Here is a 27,632-nt window from a genome sequence, read left to right on the forward strand (position 1 = left end):
AAGGGTCTTTTCAATTAGTCATTTTCTCTCTTGTTAACTGACTAGAGAGGGAAATAGTGAAACTGACTGCACCCCACCTACTAACAAATGCAGATAGTAAAACTGATGTGTAAATACATCCTCTGCTACTTTCATTTTTAGTAATCTTCATTGTCACTTGTAAAAATACACGGTACACCATTTGTGACAAGTGTGACTTTCAGTTTGAGAAAGCTCCTTTACCCAACAGGAATGTGTGGGGTGATGGGTAGTTGAAGAGAAACTGGTAAGAGATGGAGCTTTCAGCTTGGATAGCAGTGAGAGACTTGAAATTTATTTCTGAAGAGTTTGATTACTGCCGTCCCACAATAGCCCTTCAAGTCTTATTGATTTAACTCCCAGCTTCTGGCATGAACAACAGCTGTGCCCCAAACTCTGTTCATGTTATACTAAAAATATGTCCCTCCTTTGTGTATTTGTTCAGATTAAAAACAAACCCATTCCATTCCTCTCCTTCTCAAAGCCTGGAGCTGGTAAATCATCCTCATAATTAGATTAAATTTCCTGTGAGAATGTAAGGTGAAATCAATGTCACACGTTAATTAGCAGCTTTGATTAAATTAACACTGGAATAGAATCTTCTTTACTGATGAATAATGTGACCCATTTTAAAGGCTTTTAAAGATTCAAGTCTTTTTTTAGGTGTTAAAAGTAGGCTGTGTATTAAGACCAAAAAATTGTATAGTACAAAGGATTCTGTATTAGATGCCTTATAAAAGCCATTTAAATTGATTCCTCTACTCCCTTTAGAGTTGGCAAAGAAGGGGGTGGGCAGGTGTGTGTGTGTGTGAGAGAGAGAGAGAACTTTGCTAAATGACCACTTTATTTTCAAAGCAGATAGTCTTGTAAAATCTAGTATGATGCTGCTTCTTGCAGTATGATGAGTTGCACAGAGCCCTCTGTAGCGTGCATGGCAGTTACCGTACACAGTATTTTTGCTCAGGGCAGAAACTGTTCTCTGGGTTCATAGTTTGTACCTGTATCAAGAACTATAGCTTGAATTAGTGGGGGAGGAATAACTCAGTGGTTTGAGCATTGGCCTGCTAAACCCAGGGTTGTGAGTTCAATCCTTGAGGGGGCCATTTAGGGATCTAGGGCAAAATCTGTCAGGGACAATACTTGGTCCTGCTAGTGAAGGCAGGGGACTAGACTCAGTGACCTTGCAAGGCCCCTTCCAGTTCTATGAGATAGGTACATCTCCATATTTTATTAAATTTCTCCTGAGGTGGAGGCACTTGACAGTTAATGGAGGTAAACACCAATGAACTGTCTCCACACTGAATGGGCAAAACATGAATGCACTGAAGTTTGGTTATACAAAGGAATCCCCTACTCAGCCTATGAGCCTAGAATATAAACCACTACAAGGTAGTAAAATATATTTACCTGTCTAGAAGGCAGCCTGTCCCCGTTCCCTTGTTCTTGTGACTTTCCTTCATAGGCAGAGAGACATCGAATTTCAATTCAGAACTAGTAGTGATTATTTTATAGCAATGCAACATCTGAAGAAGATGTTCATAATGTCAGATAACTGATGGGCCATAATGTTTTGAATGGCACAGACAAACACCTTCGGGCTGGAATTTCACGAGCAGCTTAAGCAATTATTATGTTCACAGCCTGCAAATGAGGGCTTGTCTACATAAACAGTTTGTGGCAAGCAGGGGTGTAAATCTACTCTAGTCTGCTGCAAAGTAATAAATGTCCATGTGGACCCTGCTGTCACGGGGTATGTCTACACTTGCCAATGACTTTTTGCAGTGAAACTCTCACTGCAAAGAGAAAACCACCTCCACGAGAGGTGTACAGCTCTTACTGGTGATGCTTTTGTGGTGGTGTGCAAGGGAAGACGCGTTCTTCCTGTTTACACAGCTTTTAATCTCCGGAGGCTATCCCACAGTGCCTAGGTGACCACTCTGTCCAGCAGCTCTGCTGCTCTGATGCCAGGTAAACAGACATCCCCTGTAAAGCCCTGGGAACTTTGAAATTCTCCTTCCTGTTTTCTTGGCAAGTGCTCACTTATCTGGTCAGGTGACAATGCCTGCTCCAGGGAGCAAATGATCCCCTGCTTGGAGCAATGTTGAGCTACTGGAGCTGATCAGTGTTTGGGGAGAGGAGGCTGTGCAGGGACCCAGGATGCGCCCCCCCCCCCCCCACACACACACTCACACTCTCTCTCTCTCTCCTCCCCACACAAGACCTATCCTCAAAATGGAGAGAGCTGCCCTGTGGAATAACTGCCCTCAGTGCACTGCTCTCATCTGCGATGGAAGTGCTGCAAATGTAAACTCTGATGCCTGTGCAAGTAAGTGAGTACACAAACCAGCGCTTTTCTTTCACTGGTTCACTATCACCGTTGAAACTGAGAGCACAAAAACTCTGCAAGTTTAGACATAGCCACACAGTAAAAGTTCTTTGCTGTGCTCTGATCTACTCCCGTTTCAAAGTGGGGTTGATCAAAATGCACTACACAACTTCTAGCGTGTGACTGCAAGGTCTACATGGACACTTCAGTATGTGGCAGGATATTACTGATTTCTTAAAACCCAGAACTTTAACACACAAACCAAAACACAGAGAGGAAAACAGCCTGCCCCGTACAGCAGAGAAGCACAACTCACCCCCATCTTATTCTAGACTGGCTCTGCAGACTGACTGCCTGAAAATCCAGATCACATGTTTCCCGACTGAGCACCTAGCCTGAAAGAAGGACCAGGAAAACCCTTGAGAATTTAAAGTGATCGTTTATAATTTTAACACAGTTTTCAATATACTACAAGGCAGTTAGGTGCCCAAATCCCAAAGAAATTCAAATGAGAGTTGGATATTTAAATTACTTACTTTCCTCAGATAATAAAACACAACAAATTAGTTTGTATAGCAGAGTTTGCATAGCAAGTGTATCAGAATTAGAGCTGTGTGAATAACTGATTTCTTTTCCAATTCTCCAGCTGTTCTGAAATACCAGAATGTTTTGTTTGATATATTTTTAGGGTATTTTAATTTTAATAAAATTTAAGTAAATTTCAAAACTGACATTTCAAATAAAAAACTCAAATGGTTTGGGTTTTTTTCAGATTTTTTTAGTCCTTTTTTTTTTATTTTAAATTAAAAATGCAGCATATTTGATGTAAATTAGCTAAATGCTTTAGTTGACCACGATCTGCATGGGGAGAAGGAGGGCGAGTTTTTCTGATGAGAAATTCTTATCAGAATGACAACTCCTCTACAGACTTCATAGGCAAGTAAATGTATCCTTCATCCTAAAGGATCCCGAATGACCTGTATACAGTATCAAGGAAATGCAGCCACCTCTGAGGTGTAAGTGTATCAAGTGGTACACAACCTACAGCACAGCAGCAGAAGAGTAGGGAAATGTTGGTAACTAACATTACAGTAAACATCTTACTCCTCCCTTCCCTCTCCCCCCTCCCCCCCAAAAGTGCCCTGGAATCTGTAGGGATGGTTTTATCCTCAGAAGGGCTATTTGCAGATAAATGATTCTGCAGTGGTTCCTTTAGGAAGTGCTGCAACAAAGTCTGACATAGCAAAATCTCTCCGTACAAATTCACTTTGTCAAAATGTAACATTCACAGGAAAATGGAGCAATCTGTTAAATTATCTGGTTGGAAATAACTGTTTGGAAAATCGTACCCAGAGAGTAGTTATCAGAGGTTCACAGTCATGCTGGAAGGGCATAACGAGTGGGGTCCCTCAGGGGATCAGTTCTGGGTCTGGTTCTGTTCAATATCTTGATAAATGATTTAGATAATGGCATATAGAGTACACTTATAAAGTTTGTGGATGATACCAAGCTGGAAGGGGTTGTAAGTGCTTTTGAAGATAGGATTAAAATTTTGAAATGATCTCGACAAACTGGAGAAATAGTCTGAAGTAAATAGGATGAAATTCAATAAGGACAAATGGAAAGTGCTCCACTATGGAAGGAACAATCAGTTGCAGGCATACAAAATGGGAAATGACTACCTAGGAAGGGGCACTGCGGAAAAGGATCTGGGGGTCATAGTGGATCACAAGCTAGATATGAATCAACAGTGTAACACTGTTGCAAAAAAAGGAAACATCATTCTGGGATCTATTAGCAGCAGTATTGTAAGCAAAAACGAGAAGTAATTCTTCTACTCTGCGCTGATTAGGCCTCAGCTGGAGTATTGTGTCCAGTTCTGGATGCCACATTTCAGGAAAGATGTGAACAAATTGGAGAAACTCCAAAGAAGAGCAATAAAAATGATTAAAGGTCTAGAAAACATGACCTATGAGGGAAGATTTTAAAAAAAATGGGTTTCTTTAGTCTGGGGAAGAGAAGACTGAGAGGGGACATAAGTTTTCAAGTACATAAAAGGTTGTTACAAGGAGAAGTGAGAAAAATTGTTCTCCTTAACATCTGAGGATAGGACAAGAAGCAATGGGCTTAAATTGCAGCAAGGGCAGTTTAAGTTGGACATTAGGAAAAACTTTCTAATTGTCAGAGTGGTTAAGCACTGGAATAAATTGCCTAGGGAGGTTGTGGAATCTACATCATTGGGGATTTTTCAGAGCTAGTTGGACAAACACCTGTCCGGGATGGTCTAGATCTAGAAGATAATACTTAGTCCTGCCTCGAGTGCAGGGGACTGGATTAGATGACCTCTCGAGGTCCCTTCCAGTTCTGATTCTATTTCTAACATCATGGCCTTTATAAACCAGCTCTTCAGAAGTCAGTTGTGCAAAATCCATTTGCACCTGTGAAACTGTGGGAGTGTAAATGGATGACTCTGTGTACTTTCATGAGCTATGTACATCAATACAGGGTCCTACAGTGCTATGCAGCCTTTAGATGGCTTGCTGGTTGTACCAATGAAAATCTTTCCCTCTAACTCACAAGTGGTAATGCAAAAGCATGCTGTTAGGTACAACAGAACTTGAATTTTTCTGCCTGACATTTTCCAGGGAATCAAAGGATTCTCATTGTAGGCATGTCTCTTGGGGGAAATTAAACTTCTTGGATACATTTTTAGTACTCATTCTTTTTATTGAGAGGCTATATGGTGACATGAACTGGGTTCTATTTTTGGCTCACACATTAGATCAAACTAAATTCCAGTTGTGGAACCTACATTCCTGATGGTGGTGTTGAGCCTGGGGAAAAAAGATAGTTTGAGTTTGCAGGGCTGGCACTGCAGCGGAGAAAATACATCTTTGTTATGAGCTGGGTGAAACCTTTTCTACAAGTTGAGGTAAAACATCGTTGAAATTGATAGGTGTGAATGCACCTTGCAGTTGAAATAACTGTAAGGATAAGCCCCCACCTAGGACACAAGAAGTGCCTGAACCTGCCCAAGAAGTTTTGTTGAATATTGTTTTAGGCAAAGAGGAGTGTGGGAGGAAAAGAAGGGAAGACAGAACACAGAGGACCAGAGGGATACAGACAGCCCAAAGGAGCAGCTGAAAGCATGGTGTAGGATCTGAAAGACACCTGGGGAGAGGGTGCAAGGTGAAAAGGTTGCTCTTAGCTCTGTGAGCAAAAAGATATTTTCTGCTATTTGATTCCTTCTGTCTTCAGAGACCAGGACTTCATACATTCCTTGTAAATAAACAAGATTGCATCAAAGAAATGAGTATTGCCAATTTCTCCTCCTAACTGAAATGTCCCCAAGGCCCCAAAATTTAACTAGCCACTTGGATCAAAACTCTTATAAATGTTTGTAAACAAGCACATTTGATCTGGAAGGAAGATGATGAACAAAGGAATCCCATAATGTCACTTTTAAACACCTGCCAGTTTAATCACATTTTTAATTAGTGCGTGTAGGAAAATCATTAGCATCTCCAATGGTAAATGCAAAATATTAACTGTTCTAAGCAAATTGCAATTCATGAATGTGGGCTCCTCAGTATTCAATATTAAGGCATATTTCATTCATGTTTGAAATGCTATCACTATTTGAACATTGCAAGGGGAGAGGTGGAGAGATCCTATTCCATTGTTAGTGTCTGTATATAAACACAGCCAGTTACCTTTGTTTTCTGCAGATGGTTCTAGAATATTTGTCACTTCAGAGTTAATTTTTCCAAAAAGTGAGGAGTGTGCTACTTGATAGGAAGAAGTAGATAAAGACCCCTAGCTTTTGTATTGACCTACAAATAACTCCTTTTGCCTGTCCCAAGTTAACATCATAGTTTTGCACCTTTAATCATTCATTCTCTGAAAGGGAGCTAAATACAAAGTCCAATAAATGGTGTAGTGGAAGAGGGAAAGCTAATTTTTTTTTCAGTACCTACAGTTTATTAAATTGAAATAAAGCAAACTTCATATTACTGTATATACTCGTTCCTAAGCTAAATATTTTTGGTAAATAAATGAAGCATCAAAGAGCCGGGATCAGCTTATAAATGGGTCTACACCAAAATTTGATGATTTTAAACTCTATGGAATCATTGAATTGAATATCTAATACATTGTCATTTTGTTTACCTGGAGCATCTGCAGGCATAGAGCCCCTCAGCTCCCTGTGGCCGCGGTTCGCCATTCCCAGCCAATGGGAGCTGCGGGAAGTGGTGCCACTTCCTGTAGCTCCCATTGGCTGGGAATGGCGAACCGCGTCCACTGGGAGCTGAGGGACTATGTGCCTGCGAACGCTTCAGGTAAACAAAACGTCCAGGCCCATTAGTGGCTTTTCCTAACAGATCAGGAGCCAAAGTTTGCCAACCCCTGAAATACAGGGTAGGCTTATAAAAGGGTCATACAGGTTTTTTGCTTTTTTACCTATCCATCTTGAGGGGTGGGGGTGGGGGGCTTATAAACGAATGGGCTAATGAACGAGTATATACGGTACTTAATACTGCATGCTGGAAATCTGAAAGGTGCTGAAATGAAATCTCTCCAACTTATTCAAACTTGTGTTATCCTAATTGTTGCAAGTTTCTTACTCTCTCCTAACTGAAAATACTAATTGGAGTGGAAGTTTAGCTTTTTTAATCAGTAGTCCAATGTTAGGGGCTAAAATGAATGAAGTTCATTTAATTCTTTCTGAATAATTTCTGGTGGCCCTTCCATTAAAAACTCTAGGCCAAATTCATCTTTGCTGCTAGTGGAGTGAATTTGAATTTGATCCCTTTTGTTGGACTGTAAGTGTGGTAAGCCTGCATATGTTGTTGAGACATGCAGTGCTCACACAAACCAGATCTATAAATTACTAATCTTTTCAGATTTTCATTTTTGGACTAAAATATCTGCAGAATAACACAAATGTTATCTACACTGGAAACAACTGACGGGACTGTGTGTATGTGTGGCAATCCTTGCATCTGCTCCGCTGACTATTCAGTGCTTGTGAACCATTCCTGACTGTCACCACTGAAGATTCAAATCTGTTATGCACAGAACAGTTACAGAATTAACAGTGCAAGCTTTTGACAATTCCTTACCAATGTGCCTCAGTCCCAGCAGAGGGGCCACATTAAAGAGAGTCTAAGAGGGTAGGTCATGTTGGATAATCCTGTGCTGCCTCCCTCATATCAGGGAGATTTGAAATAGCAGTTCCTCCTCTGAGTTTGCTAAAGGGCAACTTGCACATAATTGCAGCCCATTCTGAAATCAAGCCAGTAAGAAAGGAAACTGTCGGCACAAAATAATTGCTTACCAAGAACTTCTGACAGGCAGCTGAATCATCTATCCCAGTGGTTTCATTTTAAATGAAAATGTTTGTGGCCACCTATATAGATTATATCAGAGTATAGGTATCCCTAAAAAGACTACCAGCAGGAATACCGGTACATAAGTTGGTCTTTTTTCCTCAGGATTTCATTGTCATGTTCAATAGGATTCTTCTAGACAGATGTCAGTACCTTTCACTTCCAGATCCTCCTTATGTATCAAGAACCTTTGCCCCATTAAATCAGGAAACTGAGTTTTATTCGCTACAAAGAGAAAAAGCAGAATAATAGACTGCCTTGCTGACAAATCTTGTACAATGAGAAAAGTCTGCACTCTTGCTGTCAAGTATTATGTAATATAGCTACATTGATTGGGTTAAACTGAGAAATATTCATGTCTGATCTTATAGCTGTTTCAGTGTCCAAACCATGAAGCACTACACTAGAATCTAATCTGTGCCTTATTACGTATGTTTCAGTCTTATGTTGCAAATTAAGTTTGGGGTGAGTCAGGATTCAATTCTAAATTTGACCTATAAAATCTTCACACAAGATCAGAATTTTCAATTCTTCAAATGCATGGAATACAGAAGGTTTTTTTTAAGAGGAATAGAGGGAGAGATCTCTTAGTTATTAATCTTTTCAGATTTTCATTTTTTTGACTAAAAATCTGCAGAATAATGTAAATGCTATCTCTACTGGAAACAACTGAAAAGTGCAAGAAAAAGTATATTGGAATACACACTGAACTGCATTCTGACATGGACTTGCATTAAATATATTCATGTATATGTACTTTAAACTTGTGCAACTACTGTTTAAGGTATTTCATCTAAAGTCAATGTACTACAGTTCTCAATAAGCTAATATTAATTAGGGCTGCCACGCGTCTGGTTTTTGACCACTGCTGCCTCCCCAGTGCCCCATAGCTCCGGCCTCTGCTGCTTCCGTACCCACCTTCCCATCCAGGACTTGATTTGTCCCCAGGTTTGCTGGGACTCGGTAAGTCTGCTGTGAAAAGTGATATTTGTATGTTTGTTAATATCACTTTTCACAGCAGACTTAGTAGTTAGTAAGTCTATTAAAAAAAAAAAGGCAATCAAAAAAAGCAAAAGAAACAACAAGAAAAAAGACAAGAATGTGCAAAGCGCCTTATTTGTGTTTCTATTCTGTTTAGGTTCAATAAAGAATAGAGACAACTGTATACTGTTTTTATTATTGAGTCTGAAAAAAAAACACCCTACATAAATAAATTACAATGATTTGACATGTATATGTGCATATTTATTAATTTTTCCAAAAGTTAATTCAGTATTTTAGGAAAAATTGTCAGAGTGGCCACCAGCAAGAGTTTGGCGGCTGCACTCTGAGGCCACCAAAAAATTTGTTGCGAGAACCCCATTAAGCTTGTATCTGCAAGCACTATATTGCTGACTAAAGCATCATACCCTCCTGTGGTACTGCATAAGTTAACAGTGTTTTTAATCTTCAGAGTGGTTTACAAACTTTCCTTCATTTTCAGCACATCCGAGGTAGGTAATTGTTCCCATTGTACCTCTTGATGCATTTGTAACGTACAATCTTATTACAGACTCAATTTATTAATTCCCTGTCCTGAAGAACTTCAACAAAATATAAAAAGATGGGAGGTGAGCAGGAAGGGAGGTGGAGTGGGATTAAGGGTAACCAAGTGTTCAAATAACTGTCAGAATTTCTCCTTGAGTTTCCTCTCTTCCATCCAATAGGCTTTTCCAACTTTTTCCCATCAGCTTGGTGCTTGACTGTCATCTTTGTCCATCAGTAGCAAACATCAGCAACAATTGAAATGCTCTGTGATATTAGTCTAACCAGCCCTTACTTATGTAGACATAGACACAAGCTGTAATATGTGCTTAAGTGACTCTTTTTTTTTTTCTCGCTTTCTAGTCCTATTGCTACAGGTATCGTTGTGCAGCCCGCAGTCAAAACACTCCTGATAGTTCTGCTTCAAACCTGGGATTCCGTTGTGCGGCAGACACTCTGCCAGCTTTACACTGACAGAACTACTTGTGCTCTGAAGCCACAGGGGACTAAAAATTTCACTCCAGCATGAGGAGTTTTGGGGAGCTCCAGCCTGCTGAGATGTTCTGCAGTTACGAGTCTCTAGTTAGACAAAACAAGATATCCAGCTAATTGAAAAAAGACATCGTTGGAGAAAATCGCCTTCCAAAATAAGTCCATGCCAGTTTAATTCTATAACCAATCTTTGGAAAAGTTGGGTTGAATTCCCATATCAACTGTGCAGGTGAAAACATAGAGTTAATGCTATTGATTTCATTAGAAATATTTCAGATTTACACCAGCATAGGAACTAACCAGAACCTTCCTGACCGCATTTTGAAAAGGATATTTTGTTTCAGATACTATTTTTATCTCCTCTAGAGAAGATGCTCTTCAGTACTGAGTAAGTATTTGATGATGGATTTACCTTAGTGATCCAAAACCCTCAAGGAGGCTTTACAAACTTTGGGAGGAGTTAAAGAAAATTTGAGCTTTTGTAGCATGGTATTTACTTATTACATCCTGAGTAATATAGGAAACATATTGTCAATTATAACTGAGGGTCATGGACAGAAGAAAAACACTCCACATTACCTATTACCCTGTATTGGCAATTGGCTATGCTTTTGTAGATTTAGGCTACCTACAAATGTGTAGGTAGCCTACATTTGTAAAAATGTAGTGTAGCTCTTATACTGCATTCCTTTTGCACGTGAACATTGTGTTCAGAAAAGACCCTTGCCCACGTGAGTAGTAACTTTCTCCCTTTTTAGAAAATGGCAGCTTTTCTTAGAATAGGGATGATAGTCCCATAAAGGATTGAACATTTATTTCCTTTACACTGGAAACTTGTAGCGATAGAAACACACCAGAGATTTCCTTTAACGTCTATCTAACATTGTGTAGACTGATTTGGGGGGCTTTAAGTTATTTATTCGAACTAGTGGTTTTAAAATTTTCTTTGACGGTGAATGGCTTTTCTTGTTTGAAAGCTTGCATGAAAAGACAGGAAATTTGAACTGAATGGAAAGTTTCTCATAGGCTTCATTGGGAAAACCTTGAGGTTGTCCTTAAATAAGTTTGAAAATGTATTGAAAACCTCAGTGATAGGTAAATGTAGTTGTGGCTGGTAAATTAACTCAGTCAACTTGGGCTTTTCATGTTAAAATACACTTGAATCTTTCTTCTCTAATGTGCTTCACTCTTACCAGCACAGTGTGGTTGACTCTGGGGCCCAGCCCTAGGGGCAGATGGAAAAGTTTCCATGTCAACCACTTACTCTTTATTCTAACTTTAATCTAATCAATAAACTTTGTTTCTTAACTATTAAGAAGAAGCTCATAGCCTGAAAGTGCCAATCCTTTATGCATGGGTTCTATTCCCAGATGTTCCCTGACTCAGTGATCTAGGACAAGTCTTGTGCCTCAGTCTCCCCATCTATACAAAGGCACGTAAGCCTGATTTCCCATTTTAAAGTGCTTTGAGATCTATGAATAAGATGGGGTACGTGTGTTTTGTAATAGCAATATTTTGTATTCATATTGTTCTCTTGTTTCCAGCACTTCTTGCCTATAATTTTGATAGGTAAGCGTTAAAATACAAAGACATTAGTTGCCAACTTCTGCCCTGGGATGGTGAGTTTCCCACCAAATGGAAAGCCCCTACAGAGGGGTATTCCTATGGGAGTGACCGTGCAATTCACCCATTGGCATAGGACCCCTTTGGCATAGGAACTAAAGTTACACTTACATGACAGACTAAAATTCAGTGAAAGCCATTAAAATATAAACATTTGCCAGTGCAAAAAGTGTTAAAACATATCATGTAATCATAGGAAAAAGCTGTGGTATCTAAAGCCACTGCTTGGGAATTGTTGGGAAAGACTGACTGACCAGTTGTATATACTAAACACAATGCTCACAATAGTGCATCCACTGAAACAAATGGGAGAAAAATGCTGTCCATCTTAGTTTAAACTTCCTGCACTATCATAAGGACATGTCTGCCTTTGTGGAAGGAAGTATGTGAAAATTTTTGTTTGAGGCATTGTGATTGTTGAACACCTGTTTGTTTATATATAATATAAAAAAGTGTCTGGTTCTGAAGCTTTGAAAAATCATTGGAATTTCTGTCTCTGAATGGCAGCTTCAGAGTAATGCTTGTTCAGAAGTGGGGCATGTCAGTCAAGATTTACTGTCCCGAGTTGCAAACTTCCTTATGGTGGTCTTTCATTCTGATGGCTTAACTTGTTTGTTTCATATAAAGGCATTAGCTTGAACTGTTCCCATTTTTTTTACACTTTTACAGCAATCGATCAGCACTTTGATAAAATGATTAAACTGAGCATTCTGTAAACAACTGAGGTTTTTGTATTACTATTCATCTCACTTCGCTCTTCAGCCATCTGCGAAGCATGTGGTTTGTCACTGGGCAAATCAGATCTCTCTCTAGCAGTATTCAGAGAAACAAGGTAAACTTCCTTCCCCTTCTACCAAAAGAGAACAATGCCATATCTAAAACTTTTTTATGCTGGACGATGGAAAGTGGGAAAACTTTCTTGGATTAACATTTCCATAATACAGATCAGAGTAAACTACCTAGGCACAAATAATAGGTGAGACGTTTAAAGTACTGTACAATATTAAGGCATCTAATTTAAAACTAGTAAAAAATTAAGAATATGGGTAGCATCCTCTAAAGGTATTATTATTTTTTCAGATCTCTTTAGCCCCTTCTATCATGTTTACAGATGACGTTTCAGGAAAAGTTTGGTGAACAATAGCTTGCTGTTTTTCAATGGCGGGGCACTAGTATTCACATTCTTAAGATTTAAAAATAAGTTTAGGTGGGGGGGAAACAGCTTTTAAATGAATCCATTGTAACTGAATTTCTTACATTACGACACATGCAGGCAGTTGAAAGATTTGTTGCTTCTGATGTTCTTTGATATTTGTTCTTATTCCTACAATACATAATAGTACAAAATGTCCCCTTTTTATTCCTGCTACATCCATATTTTGCATGGGATTAAAATCTCCCAAATTTGTTTACAACTTTGTTTAGCAAAAGTTTGAAAAAATTTCCCCTTAGAGTATCATGAGAACATCCAACTTTCAATCAGCAATTCTACAAAAATACTAGTTACAGCTATAGAACTGAAAGAATTAATCCCAGAGGGTTGCAATCTGTCTCTTTAAAAAAAAAAAAAAAAAAAATCAGTGAAGTATTAATGCCCTGATTCAGCAAAGCACATGTGAGTTCATTGGAACTTAAGCATGTACTAGAAATTAAGCACATGTTTTGAGTGCTTTACTGAATCATGGCCTAAATGGTATCACTTTGTCTGCAGAATCTGACTAAGGCTCTCTAAAAGAACTGTAAGAATAAAGTATCCTGACTCAGCAAGGAGCCCCTGTGTGAAGGCCATTGAAGTTTATGGGATTCAGTGAGTGCACAGGTGTCCCACCCACTCAGAGTTTGCAAGATAGGGCCCCTAAATGTAAAATCTGTAACAAGTTTTCTTATTGAAAGGAAGGAATTTGTGATTGAGCCCAAACCAAAACCAAAATTGTGTATCAACCCCCTCCTCTCTATAATGGGGCTCCTTAAAACTACAGATGAGCATTACTGCACTAAGGGTTGGAATCCAAACTCTTGGCCTTTTGAGGTGTTTGGATTTGATCCATTATTAAAGTCCACATTGAACTGTGACTTGGCAGATCAGATTTTGTAGAGGGCCTAATCCTAGGAGGAACAGGCTCTATTTGGACAGATTGATACGATTTATAACACAAAGTCTTCAGAAATCTTACTTCTTGGATATTTACTATTTGAAGACCTTACATGCAATTCATAGGATTAGACTGAAAACTCTCTAGCAGTTGTTATGTAGAGATGCAGCTGATGGAGAATGCACTTAAATCTTTCTTCTTTTTTTCTTGAGAGAGCGAGCATTCTAGTAGCCTTTATTCAATCAAGGAAGGCAGCTGCAGTGCTGTAGTACAGCAAAGATCTATGTTTTTGACACTTAACACTTACTTGCCATAAAAGTTATTGGGACCCAATGCCAATCTACTGCATTGATAGTGTTCTAGCAAATTATTTAGTTTTGACTCTTTTGAAAGTACAGTAACTCCTCGCTTAACATTGTAGTTACGTTCCTGAAAAATGCGACTTTAAGCGGAATAATGTTAAGCGAATCCAATTTCCCCAAAAGAATTAATGTAAATGGGGGGGGTTAGGTTCCAGGGAAATGTTTTTCACCAGACGAGATTATATATTTATATATACACACTATACATTTTAAACAAACAGTTTAATACTGCACACAGCAGTGATGATTGTAAAGCTTGGTTGAGGCGGTGGTACACAGCAGTGATGATTGTGAAGCTTGGTTGAGGTGGTGGAGTCAGAGGGTGGGATATTTCCCAGGGAATGCCTTACTGCTAAATGATGAACTAGCACTTGGCTGAGTCCTCAAGGGTTAGCACATTGTTGTTAATATAGCCTCACACTCAACAAGGCAGCAGTAATAGAGGGAGGGGAGACAGCATGGTAGACAGACACACACTGTGTGTCTGTGTGTGTGAGAGATGCACATTGCCCCTTTAAGTTCAGTGACCCCACTCTAAGTACATTGCCTTTTTAAGTAGATCAAGTTGAGACTGCAGCTGTTGGCAGCAAGCCCCCTCCAGCCTGAGCCCTGTTGTGTCCCCCCCGCCCTATGAAGATGGGGTAAGCGGGGGGCAGGAGCAGGGGGGACACCCTGCCATTAGCCCTCCTCCTCTTTTCCCTACCACCCCTCCCCCCCAAAGCAAGCAGGAGGCTCCCAGGAGCAGCTCCAAGGCAGAGGACAGGAGCAGCACATGTCAGTGGGGGGAGGGACAGCAGAACTGCCAGCAATTGGTAGCCTGCTGGGCGTCTGCCACACAGGGAACTTAAAGGAGCGGGGAGTTGAGAGGGGGCTGCCAGTCCACCCTGGTTCCAAGCCCCCACCAGCTAGCTCCAATGGGCTGCTCTTTCTGCAAGCAGTGGACAAATCAGGCGGCTGCCAAACAATGTTGTAAGGGAACATTGCGCAACTTTAAACGAGCATGTTCTCTAATGGATCAGCAACGTAACAATGAAACAACATTAAGCAGGATGACTTTAAGTGAGGAGTTACTGTGTATATATCTTGAATCTCTGGGTCACTCTTACCAGAAACAAAGAACAACTGGCCAGGACTAAAAGAAAATAGAAATACAATCACATGCAGGTACAAGACTCAGCCATGTCCTCTGGTTCAGTGCCAATAATGCAGATTTGATATGGCGGTAATGCATTTTGAATTTACGCTTTCCCAAGTTCTTAGAGCCTTGCCAAATATATTCACAAGAGAATAATTAGAAGCAGTGCAATTGATCTTGAAAGCCCATCTAATCTTAAGGGATGGAAAATACAGTGCTATGAGAATATTACAGAAGTTGTTTACAGTGAGGAATAGGAGGTAGATTGGACCTTCTTTTAATCTGGATGTTCAAATATACCAGCTACAAAGTGATAGGCATGATGCCATTTTAGGAGAAAAAGAGAGACTTCTCTGCACCAAAAAGTAGCGCTTGAAGTCTTAAGTGCTGTGGTATTTTTAATATTTAGATGAAACCATATTACAGATGAGGATACAGGATCTGTGGAACTTCTCACTATGTAGATTTTTCCTAAGAGAAATCCAGACCTTATTCAACTAAGAGATTAAGGTATTAATCACCGTTACCAGAGTGCCAGTCATGAGCAAAACCATAAGCTCAAAATCTAAGACCAGAGCTTTTAGGGTTAACATGTCTATAAAAATGACAAAAGTGAATCATTAGATATGATCTCCAATCTGTCTCTAGCTTCAGTTGTAATTCTACTCACATGTAAAACCCACAACCAAAGTTGGGAGATATAGAATAGGGTGAGACTAAGATGAAAATCCAGCAGTGAAATGTGTGTGAAGACAGTCCAGCAAAGAGCAATCAAATTCCCTTGGCCCCTCATCAGCATCAAGTAATGATTCAGTTCCAAAAACAAAGTCCTCATCATAAGAAAAATAAAGCATCACTGTTGGTTTATAGAAGTTAATGTATCTGTCCTCAGATAGGCAGCTTGTAGTATGTACACTATGCACAAATGTTATGAATATAGGCTGTCAAATTGTGGAGACAAAACACACCAAGGGCTAGTTGAGCATGCACAGAGTATAGTTTACTGCTTAATATGTTCATGAATTACATCAAAGCCTTATCTACATCTTTCTTCTTGAAGGTGGGAAAAACTCAAAACCAAATGCCTTCTGTTTTAAAGCATCCATGTCCTCATTAATTCCATCTTATTTAGCAAGTAATATATCTGATAGACAAGATTACAGAAATCTCTCCTTGATCAGATTGGCTGTCTATGTATTTTCCATAACTGCAGCTTTACACATCAATCCTCAACTGTATGGAAGATGACCTAGAGTGATTAGTTCATATTACTCGACTGTTGGCTGTCTGTGTACACCCAGTTCCCCACAAAACAGAAAAGCTCTACTATGCTTACAAAGGCTTTTTTTTTATTTAAATTGGGAAGTGGTCCCCTCCCAGAAAAGCATTATTAGCTAAAGTAACGGGATCTAATTCTGATAAGGAAAAACAGTGGAGACATGTAACAAATAAAATGAAAGGACACTTCCTCTGTCTGCTATATCACATTTACTGAACTAGTGCTCTGAAACAGGCAGTGGTTGCACTGTTATGATAAGATTAGACAGCTCCTTAGTCTTTCTGTTGTGGTACATGATTTTCCCAAACCTGTCCTGCCAAGTAAGACAGCAATGTGCAAAAACAAAACACCCCTTGCCCCACACACACAACAAACACATGCTGACTTTCTGGGAACTATAGCAACACCCTTGTACATTTTGTTTCATTGTCTTGTATGCAGCTAGCAAGAGAGCCAGTAGTGCTAGTGAATGGGGAAAATGATCACATTGTTTCTCATTTGTGCAGTGTTTCTTCTGTTTGGGGTCTGACTTATGGCAATAGGGTGCTCTTTGGCAACACTTGAAGCCTTACGCTTGGGTATCCTTGGCTGAAAGGCACTTTAGAAATGCAAAAATACATTCACTCAACTCATAGTTGAGGACAGAAGATACATTCATGTCACTTACAGCTACACTGATAAAACTTACAATTTTGGGACTTTATTTTTAACATTGTTTAAAAAGTTGAAACAATGTACTACCAATAGGATCTTTTGGCCTTAGGCATGCGATTTTTTTGAATCCTACCTCCTCTTGGATGTCTTCTGTGCATTACTCCAAACTTTGCATAAAAATGTCATCCTAGCACAAGATCTAATTGTCTGTCTTTGACAGAAGTGAAATTGTAGGTGGCTTGATTGGGCTTTAGGGAGGATGTGGGTTGTCAAAATGGGAAAGTAGGGAAAGACTAGCACCTCAGTAATAGCGAGCAAAACCAAAGCTCTTCCCTTTCCAAGATGGGTGGATGAGATACTCCTTTTGCAAACTAACAGCTGGAAAACAGTGAAGGTGCATTTTGTCACTGGAGGTGCTATCTGGCCAAAACCCTTCAGAAAAACAAGGGTAGCAGATTAGAATGTGTATTTAAAGTAACTGTTTAGGTGCTGACTGCTCCAGCAGGACAAGTTGTATGATTGGAAATACATACTTCTTACAAACTTAAAAGTACAATAGTGTCTCACTCAGCAGCAGGGGACATAAAAACAAAAAATTCAACAGACCCAGAACTACCTTTTAATAACATCTACCCTTAGTGTTCTTTCCTTAAGTGTTTGGCAGAAGTGGCCCCGACTGGTTGTTTCTCAAATGTCCAGGACTTACAGGAACAGATTGTGAAGGGTGTTGTCACTGACCATCTTTTCCAGTTAGAAAAGCAGCAGCATGTGGAACTGGAACTAGTTCCACAGAATTGTATTCCTTATCCTACTTGAAATGTTTGTGTGGTGTGGAACCATTCACGCCATCCTCTTACTGCTGAAAATCAAAATGTGAATGTGCAATATTGCTTCCGAGTCACTGTGGTAAACAGTAGCCACCTTGCTGAAGGTGCTCCACCATTGCAATACTTTACCAGTGATTATTCCAAAGTACCTGAATAAAGCAGATTTGTTTACAAAGTTAGTGGACAGATATGTATGTTTTGAACACTTTATATATTTAATAAACGCACAGTACAGTGAATTTAACATGAGCTACTCAGTAAGTTGAACAATACAGTAAGGAGCCACAGAGTAAATACTGTATTACAGAAAGCGTACATTGAAATAACTTTTACGGACTGAATGGATCTTTCTGTGTTGTAAAATGCAGGTTTAGATTTTTTTAAAAAGTATAATTAAATTTGATCCACTGGCAACTGATCCATCCATCCTGGTCTCAAAAATTGACTTTAATTGATTAATATATGTTGTACCACCTCACCACTCAACAGCACAACAAAACATTAACAGTAAGCTAGTCCAGCAGCCAGAACTAAGCAGTGCATAGATGAATCTACTTGCCTTTCAAATTTTACTACCAAGGCAGTGTCTGTTTCCCAGTAGTATAATCTTAGGGGGGAGACAGTGGAAACGGGGGTAGAAGATAGTGTAGGGGAACACTAAATCTTTAAACTAGCCCAACTGAAACAGACTGTACTTAAAGCATGCTACAGCCAAAGACTGTATGGAATTACAGGAAAGGAGTAAGAGATGCTTTTCTTTTTCTAAACTAGGGGCTGTGAGTAGCTCTGCCCTGATTGGGGCCTAACTGCCGAGAAGAACAAAGTATGGTCTTTTCCTGGGCTCTAATACATCTTCCATGTTCTACATTTTCAACCCTTCTATCTGGAATGTCCAGTTAAGATCAGTTTTAGGTAGGGGAAAGGGTGGTTCTTTTGTGCAGATGCCTCATGCATAAAAATATTAATCTCAAAATTAAAGAAATAGATATGATAGAAATTAAATTGAAATATCCTGCTTGCTTACAATAAGATTCCCTCTGCCCCCCCCCCCCCAAAATGAAGTGCTAAGTGATTGTGCATTTCATCTCTTAAGAGAGATAGGTGAGTTAGTTGCCACCCTTGCAGCCCTTTGCTTACTCAGTTCAGCAACAAATAGGAAGTTTCTCTTATGTAGACCTCCACCATACACTGCTAGCAGAAGCAATCATTTCTAAGGGCGAAAGGGAGGAGGTACTCTGACACCATCAGATGGTTATGGACTGATGAAAATCAGTAACAGCGCTAGTGGTTGGTTTTGTGACAGTCACTTGTTCACAACAACTGGCCAAAAACTAGCAACTTTCTTAACTCGTACTGCTAAACATTTTGTATTTTTTAGTTGTAAAGTGTAGTGATTACTTTATGTATCTTTTAAGCTCCACTATCCCTCCTATCTGCAATGGCAAAACTCTGCTTCCCTGTTCCTTGTAATCAGAAGTAGAAACCAATTTGGTTTGAGAGGAAAAAAGAGGCTAACAATAAAACATCTGACTGCATAAAAAAATGCTTGAAAGGACTAATATTACACAAAACAAAACCCTGTCTTCTCTCTACCATCTGTTGAACAGTGCAGAAACAGATGCTTGTTCGTAAAGGTGTTGTATATTAGCACCTACCACTTCCGTCTGTTTTGCCAGACACACAGGTAGTGTATTGTGCTCCTCCACAGAGTGGAATTTAGATTTTCTGCCCACTCCCTCCATTATTTTGTCAACATCAGTTGGAAGCATCACTGAGGTGATGCATGCTATTTCGAAGAGATGACTATACATCTACATTGGTGCCCTCTTGTGGCTAACCGAGCCTATGCCTTGAGATGGAGCCAGTTCAGAAAAAATTTTTTTGAATGATCACAGAGAAGGCCTGGGCTACAGAGTCCATTTCAGGGAACAGAGGAGAAAATGCAACGGCAAGTGTTCATGAAACAGAATTATCTTCGTAGCCAGGTATAGTCAAGAGGGGTGAGTAGGAAGAGCTGGCAAAAGATGGGGAGGAGGGAATGCATTTTACTTAATGTTTTTCTGTAAAAGTTGGTCATGAAATAGGAGGGGCTCAGCTATAGCTATAAGTGACTCCTAATTTTCAAACAGGCTCCAGACCAGGCAAGGCAATTCATGTTTTAAATAGTTTTAGTTTGAAAGAGCTATTAATAGCACACAGTTTAAAAAAACAAAAACGGGTGCCACTTTGTAAATGCCACTGTTAATTTGCACCTGTCACCTTGATTTTTTTTCAAGCTTTAGTTCTCAAGTGAGTTAGATAAGGAAAAAAAATTCATCTCCCCAAATTCCCTCTTTTCTGCACCTACCATTCTAATTTAATCTGTTTCTATATACCTCACTGTCCATTGAAACAGGCTTTATATCAAAACCTTCAGCTGCCCTTTGAGCTGTGGCAATTTATCATAAGCTTTCTTGTTTTAACAGGAAAAGGTTAGCTGTGGCAGCAGGTCACCCGTTTAACTATCTCTTGCATCATCAACCTGGAATCAAGTTGAGAGTACAGGAGATTGTTCAGCGTGTTATTTGAGGATATTGTCAGGAACTCTGTCTTGGTTTTTGTCCAAGGCTGGCTCTAACAGTCAGAGCAGTAAGCCAGATTGCAATCTCCTCGCTTAAAAACAGCATTTTTTCCTTTTGCATATACTATCTAACATACTCATCTGCAGCACTTTACACCTGCCTTAGCTTCTGTTTATTTTGCACCATCAGTGCCTCTGCTTTGACTTCTCCTTCACCTATGTGTTGAGTATTAACCCTTACTGAGATGTAAGGTTATGGGTTCACTGTGTCCTGGGCGTACTGGGAAATGTACAGATGAAGGCCAAATGCCTCTAACTGCCTAAGATTATAGTGTACATAACAATTACTTCCTACACTTTGCCTGTAGTCCTGATTAGTCATTTAACCTTTCACTTGAAGCTAAGTGGAGTGGCATTTCCCATTTCCCCCTCCCACATCTTGCCGTTATACTTCTACCCTTGCTGTAGCTGTTGGTGTGTGTATATGTGAGGAGCGGGATCTGTGGTTATTTTTTTGGGTGGTGGGGCAAAGGAATCTCATTCCATTTTTGTCTAGGCACATCTGACAATAGATGCTATATTCAGTGCTGTCAATCTTTTTGAATCCCTATGCACAGCTGTTTCCTTGAGAAACTTTGCCAAAAGTTTGTTTGCCTGGTGTATAGCACAGAGAGCTATCATACGGTAAAAAACCAACACATGATTTAGCACCACAGTAACAGGGTTTTTTCATTACATCATCTTCCTCTAACATTTCCTGCTCTCTTTTGATTAGCGGTATGTTAAGAAATCTTCCCGAATAATCATATGAAAGTTCTTCTCCAGCAGAGATAGCAGCAGCAGCAAAAAGTGCCAGTTTGGGCACCAGAGAGTCAATTCGGACAGGAACCATAAATAAATTTGGCTCACAAGAATGGTTCAGGAACCTGCCTACATTTCCTATATTCATAGGATCAACAAATGTCTCTATTATCTGTCCATCATACAAGTGTTCCCTCACAGCTATAATATAGTTTGAATCTTCTGGTGTCTGTGCCTGTATTCTTCTACATGCCTCACGGAAGCAGAGAACTTCACCAGCATATTCACACACAAATCTTCCTTTAGGTATGAACTCCAGTGTGCGGAGACCCCAACCCTTCTTAACAGTCTTGAACACCTCAAGTCTGAATTGTAAACCCCTCTGAATAACCCTGTTTTGACAGAACTCACCACAACGGCACATGGCATTGCATTCAAAAATAGGCTTAGTATAGTCTACTTCACTTCCTATGTATTTGATGCATGAACTGTTATAGTTTTCACCATGGCGAAGACACGAACAAGTGTTGGCCACGCAGGAAGCAGTAAGACAATTACATCCTGGAAAAGTGATTTCAGAAGGGTCAGTGTCTTCTCCTGCTCCCGCCACGTGTTCTGGGCTATACTGCAAAGAGATGATGACAAATTAAAATCATTTTGATAACTATACTCCCCTTCACAGAGACAAGCACAACTTTTCTTATTAAAATAAAGGGGCCAGATTTTCAAAAGAACTCGACCCCCAGGAGCTTCCAGTGAGACTAATGGATAGTGGACACTTTTGAAAACCTGGCCCCCCAAAAAGCACATACTAATCAGGTCACTACAATATAACATTCCTGAGATCTGTGTCCTGTAAAGACAGGGAAAAAAATTAATACGCCTTATTTTTTTGTTTAACATCTCCCAGGTGCATAATAGTGATGGGGGGAGGGATAGCTCAGTGGTTTGAGCATTGGTCTGCTAAACCCAGGGTTGTGAGTTCAATCCTTGAGGGGGCCACTTAGGGATCTGGGGCAAAAATTGGTCCTGCTAGTGAAGGCAGGAGGCTGGACTTAATGACCTTTCAAGGTCCCTTCCAGTTCTAGGAGATTGGTATATCTCCAATTATTACCTTTTATTACCTAACTGCCTTTCAAATGACCACTTTTCTTCAAGCATCTGGTATGCAAATTAATAGCTCCTAGAATCTTTTCATATTTCATCTTTACAGAGAGGAATTGTTTCAAAGTTTTGCCAATTTAAAGTTAGAAACCAAACATTCTTTATCAATGCTGACTGTGATGATGAGACTGTTGTGAAAGCAGAAATGTGTTTTAGTTTAGTTTCAGTACTCAGCTGCATCTGTGCAGTTCCTAACAATAGCATTACCGGTTACTGTATTTTTATGTCTCTTTTTAAAAAAGTGAACATGAAACAAAAGACATAATTAACAGTGCTGGAGCTGTAAGTCCTTGATCATGGCACAGATGCAGTGACAACGCTGGCTTCCCTTACACTGCCCCACCACTGTATCTCAACCCTGGACCAACAGAACCCAGTCCTTTCAGAATAAGAAGGCAGTTCAGTCTCCATCATCTTTCATTTCTTGGCCTATCAGTAGGGCCCTGCCAAATTCACAGTCCACATTGGTCAATTTCACGGTCATAGGATTTGAAAAATTGTAAATTTCATGATTACAGCTATTTAAATCGGAAATTTCACGGTGTTATATTTTTAGGGGTCTTGACCCATAAAGGAGTTGTAAAGGGGGTCACATTGTTATTGTAGGGAGCTTTGCAGTACTGCTGCCCTTATTTCTGCACTGCTGCTGGCGGCAGCTCTGCCTTCAGAGCAGCTGGAGAGCGATGGCTGCTGGCCAGGAGCCCAGCTCTGAAGGCAAAGCCACTTCCAGCAGCAGCACAGAAGTAAGGATGGCATGGTATAGTATTGCCACCCTTACTTCTGCACTGCTGCCTGCAGAACTGGGCTCTCAGTCAGCAGCCGCCACTCTCCAGCCACACATCTCTGAAGGCAGCTCAGAAGTAAGGGTACCAGTACTGCGACCCCTCCCCCCAAATACCCTTGTGACCCCCCCCTGCAATTCCCTTTTAGGTCAGGATCCCCAATTTGAGAAACGCTTGTCTCCCCTGTTAAATCTGATCTTTAGTGTGCTTTTCTATACAGATTTCACAGTCCGTGACACATTTTTCATGGCCAGGAATTTGGTAGGGCCCTACTTTTCAGATAAGACTGCCCACAGGGAGACAATTGTAATGCAGACTTCTAAATGGATCCAGAAAAATCTCTTCCTGGATATATGCCAAAATCTGGAAACAATTACTTTTTTAAAAAAACGTGAAGATTGGTGTCTAGGTGAATTAGCTAGGAGAGGCGGGGGTGGGCAATTAAAAACAGCTTTATATGTTTTCATTCTAATTCTTATTTGCTAATTATGTAGATGAACTCTTTTGAAACCAGTTTTTAAAATGCAAATCCTAGTCCACATGGATTTAAGGAGAATATGCAGAGTGCTACATTAATTATTTAATTCATAAAACAGCCCACTGGATAAACTAGAGATAAATTCTCACCAGCCCCCACAAAACTAATGCATCTAATTTTATCTAGAGTGAGCAGACATGAGTTAATTATTTTGAGCAACAAAAGAATTCTTTAAAATAGAAAAAGCATGCAATATGCTACTATTTATTTACATAATAGAAAGACAAGCAGATGGTGATGTTAATTTCCTGGTTAATCTACATATATAAATCATTGTGAGATTGAGTAAATTATTTAAACAGAGCATTACTATTTTATCAAACAAATACCTCTTAGGCCAATTCAAAAGCTCTTCTGTGAGAACTGTGTTTGACTTTGAAAATAATTTCTAGCCATCATTTTTATTTTTAATATTCATCATCCAAAAAGCTTTACATTTTGAGATGGTAGATATCTTGTTACATTGAGACCTGGTCCTAGTGATTTAATTGTCACAGGAGGAAAGTCTGTTGCAGAGTTAGGTATCTAAGTGTTCAGAACTGCATCCTGATGCGTCCGCAGAGGACAAAAAATGAGTTGGTGATTGCATTTCAACCTGGTTACTACTGAAGGAAGGGATTTGGTTTAGTTCAGACAACACAAAGCTGGAATTCATGCTTTCAAAATTACGCAAATATCCCTGGCAGGCCCAGGAGCGTGAATATTCGTATGATGAAGGAAGGTGGTTGAAATTTTGCTAAATTCTTGAGTCAAAATATAGATACTTAGAACAAGATACTCCAGAGGCATGTTTGTTTTCTTTATAATGTTCCATTTGAAGGAGGGAAGGGGAGCATATTATCCAGAAACCTAAAATACATACTGTGATTAAAATGTTACAGTGGGCCTGGATGCTCAGGAGCATACCAGTTCATTCAGAGGTTTATTTTTCCTCAATTAGCAGCTTGCTCAGCCACTTGTATTTAAATCAGAGCAAGTTCTGAATCTTTCTAACATTCACTTATCTTTGATACTCCCTTATACACTAACTAGAAGTTTCTCTATTTTCCTAAAATTTCACAAGCCCACATCATTTAACATGAATGTAATGTTTAGTCCAATACACAGCTCCATTTTCATTAGGGTTCTTAAATTCTGTTTTCCTATGAATCCACCATTTAATCAAAACCTAACTAGCCATACAACTCTGGGGATTTGTTTGTAAGTCTCTATAAATAGTTTAGAAAAGAGATTGGATACATTAGGAGTTGGATCAGTTCATCCTTAGTTAGGATGAAAAGTGACAGTTAACACAATAAAATATATGAAAGTTTTGAAACATTAACCACCTCACACACTGTGGCACTCTAAAGTGCCTGCCAAGTTCTTTCTTTGATTCTGTTTTACTGAAGAATTAACTATAATCCCTGCTAGCAATGCACTTGTTTTAATGGTTGGGCTATAAATTGACCAATGGCAATATATTTTATTTCTGGAGACCAGCAGGTGAGATATGGCTTCAAGATTAAAATCTGTAAAAACCATCAGTAAGGAAAAAGGAAGTAGTACAATTGAAAATGTTTTAGAGAGAAGAGCTTTTCCATTAAGATCTGGGATGTTTCCTTTTAAAAAATTGTGCAAAATGTAATTTTTAACCTGAGACCAGCTGAAATTAGTGCTTTGATTCCCAATTAATCTATAAAGAGATAGCAGAAAAAAGATGTACTAACATTACTTTTTTAAAAGTAATGTTTGTGTCACTATTTGCTTATTTACTGAGTCTTGCAGGTACAGGATGTAAATAACTTTTTTTATTTTTAATGGCCAAGTGGCTGCTGAAAAGCAAAATAATGTAAATTGGTAAAAACACATAAACAGGGCATTCAAATAGAGGATATTGTAAAATACATGTACTCTGCTTTATTCTATCTATTTTAAAATCTTTTTTAAAAATCTTTTTTGAACAGAAGTGGAAGAGCCAAGGGGGTTGGTGGGGTTTTATTTTTGCAGGTTACTGGAAATCAAACCATTCTATTCCTAGATATAAGATGTTGGAGCCTGGCTGGTCCCAGGATATTACAAACACAAGGTGGGTGGGGGTAATATCTTTTATTGGACAACTTCTTGAACTCAAACTTCCTGAAGTTGTCCAATAAATGATATCGCCTCACCCATCCTGTATCTCAAGATATAAGTGAGGATTTTCTAAGCCCTGATTTGTTTCAGAAGGGACACGTTAGAATGTTTACCCGTTCAGGGCCCCTATCCTACAACTACATGCACCCAGTTCCCTACTACTGCTAACCACATCCCTCCTGAGGATGCCAACGCGAATCTGGGTATAAAGTTTCAGGAGTGGGGCAAACAATCAGAACTTCCTTTGCACCCATTAAAGATGTATGGAACGTGGAAATGGTACCTGTTTGTACAGGCACCGTTTTATACACAGTTAAGCGTGTCTTTCCCTCACCCCAGCCAGGGAACGCATCTGTTTAATCAGAGAGTGTGTGAGTGTGTCTGTCACCAGCTGAAGTGTCCTGCGAGGAGAGGGCTCTTGGCTGAGACCACAGTGCCCGCTAATGCAATGCGGCGCATACTGCAGGAGGGGGCTGGAACAAGACACAGCAGCGCACACTGTCCCAAGGCTGATCACCAATTACTCCAGCACCACGCGGTGTGACACTCGGGCAAGGCTCGCCGAGCCCCGAGCTCGTTGCTGTGAATTCAGACTGGACAGCGTGAGGCGAGACCAGCAGGGCCCTGCTCATCCCAGCCACGGGTCCATCCTCCCGCTGCACCCGGAGGGCCGGGCTCGCGGCTCCCCGCCCAGCGGGCCTGCAGGCACCAGCACGCCGGGCCGCCTCGGCATCGGCAGCAGCGCTTCCGGCGCGCTCGGCTCCCCGGGATGCTTCGGACCCGCGCGGCCCAGCTCCTGCTCGGTGTCGGGCCGCGGCCGCCGCCTACCTGGAAAGCCGGGGGTTCCTCGCACGGCGGCCACACCGACACGGGTAGGCTCTCCAGCCCCCGGCTCAGGTCCCGCGCCGCCATGCCTAGGCCCGGCTGCTGTCGCCATGGCAACAAACCCCACTTCCCTCCCCTCGGATTGGCTCCCAAGCGACATGTCCTTGTGTGATTGGCCGAGATGAATGACATCACAGGCGGAGACCCGGAAGTGTGCGTTCGCTTAAAGGGACCACAGGTGGGGAACAGACCCTGGGAGAGGGACTTTCCATCTGACACACACAGGAAGAGATTTTTGTGTGCGTGTGAGACACAGACACCTACACACAGATGATGGCATTGTGTGTGAGAGACAGGCATTCTCTCAGACACGGTGTGGGTGACAAGAGACACACCCGCACAAATGACATTGTGTGTGTCAGTCAGACACACTCTCGCACAATGACATTGTGTGCGTTGGACAGACACAGCCTCTTTCACACAAATGACATTGTGTGTGTCAGACAGACACAGACTCTGTCACACACACAATGACATTGTGCATATCAGACAGACACAGACTCTGTCACACACACAATGACATTGTGCATGTCAGACAGACTTTCACACACACACAGTGACGTGCATGTCAGACAGACACAGACTCTCTCACACACAGGTGATGACATTGTGGGTGTTGCCCCAGCACAACCTGACAGGGTGCTGTTGCTTCCCTACATAGTACTATTATTTTTGTTATGTCCCCTCCCTCTCCTAGGCCCTGTGAGGCTTTGTGAAATGACTGTAAAGCATCTCAAGGAGTTCAGCTGAGAGAGGCCACGTACTATTACATCCACACAGTGTCCTATTGTGCCATGTCATGGGGACTTAAGCACTGGGACAGGGTGATGCACCACTTGATCTCGAAGAGCAAATTGCTATAGATGGCCCTCTCATTAGCACACTGAGGAGGAGCTGTGACTGGCCCTGGAACCAGAATTATCCCTCCATGCGCTCAGGCCAAGGTTGGAGCACTTTGAGAGGGCTGCTGTCCTGTACTGTTGCACCTTGACATTGGTGCCATCCTGTTACATCTAGTTGTGCAGATAAAGGCAGGCCTTGCTCTTGCAACTCTTTCCACATGG

The 27,632-nt window shown here is 40.5% G+C and overlaps 2 protein-coding genes and 1 long non-coding RNA gene across 4 annotated transcripts in view; 1 reads left to right on the forward strand and 2 right to left on the reverse strand.

Moving 5' to 3' along the window:
- The window catches only part of SUMF1 (sulfatase modifying factor 1), an 81,183-nt gene extending 69,093 nt beyond the window's left edge, over positions 1 to 12,090 (forward strand). Inside the window, exon 9 of one of the 2 annotated variants that reach the window (XM_039482342.1) lies at positions 9,622 to 12,090. In XM_039482342.1, coding sequence (XP_039338276.1) covers positions 9,622 to 9,732 — 111 coding nt within the window. In that variant the 3' untranslated portion in view covers positions 9,733 to 12,090. Of the gene's footprint in view, positions 1 to 5,405; positions 5,820 to 9,621 lie in introns of those variants that run through there. The other variant, XM_039482343.1, reaches the window with a different exon arrangement.
- On the reverse strand, positions 1,430 to 12,686 carry LOC120369262. Its single transcript, XR_005583021.1, has 3 exons — positions 12,631 to 12,686; positions 2,661 to 2,739; positions 1,430 to 1,472 (listed from the first exon to the last, which is right to left on the reverse strand). It is a non-coding gene; the product is annotated as an uncharacterized LOC120369262 (long non-coding RNA).
- A 7,203-nt stretch (positions 12,687 to 19,889) lies between these two features.
- On the reverse strand, positions 19,890 to 26,659 carry LOC120368635 (histone-lysine N-methyltransferase SETMAR). Its single transcript, XM_039480908.1, has 2 exons — positions 26,512 to 26,659; positions 19,890 to 21,709 (listed from the first exon to the last, which is right to left on the reverse strand). Exons 1-2 carry the CDS (start codon positions 26,593 to 26,595, stop codon positions 20,891 to 20,893), a joined length of 903 nt encoding a protein of 300 aa, XP_039336842.1. The 5' UTR covers positions 26,596 to 26,659; the 3' UTR covers positions 19,890 to 20,890.
- Positions 26,660 to 27,632: the final 973 nt, after the last annotated feature.

This window comes from Mauremys reevesii, linkage group 7 (genome assembly GCF_016161935.1).
Source record: "Mauremys reevesii isolate NIE-2019 linkage group 7, ASM1616193v1, whole genome shotgun sequence".
Classification (NCBI taxonomy): Eukaryota; Metazoa; Chordata; order Testudines; family Geoemydidae; genus Mauremys; species Mauremys reevesii.

Excerpts from the sequence above, each read along its gene's own strand:
- LOC120368635 (XM_039480908.1), bottom strand. The coding sequence starts at position 26,595 with ATGGCGGCGCGGGACCTGAGCCGGGGGCTGGAGAGCCTACCCGTGTCG. Across the intron at positions 21,710-26,511 it reads AGGAACCCCCGGCTTTCCAG|TATAGCCCAGAACACGTGGC; the intron begins GTAGGCGGCGGC and ends ATCTCTTTGCAG.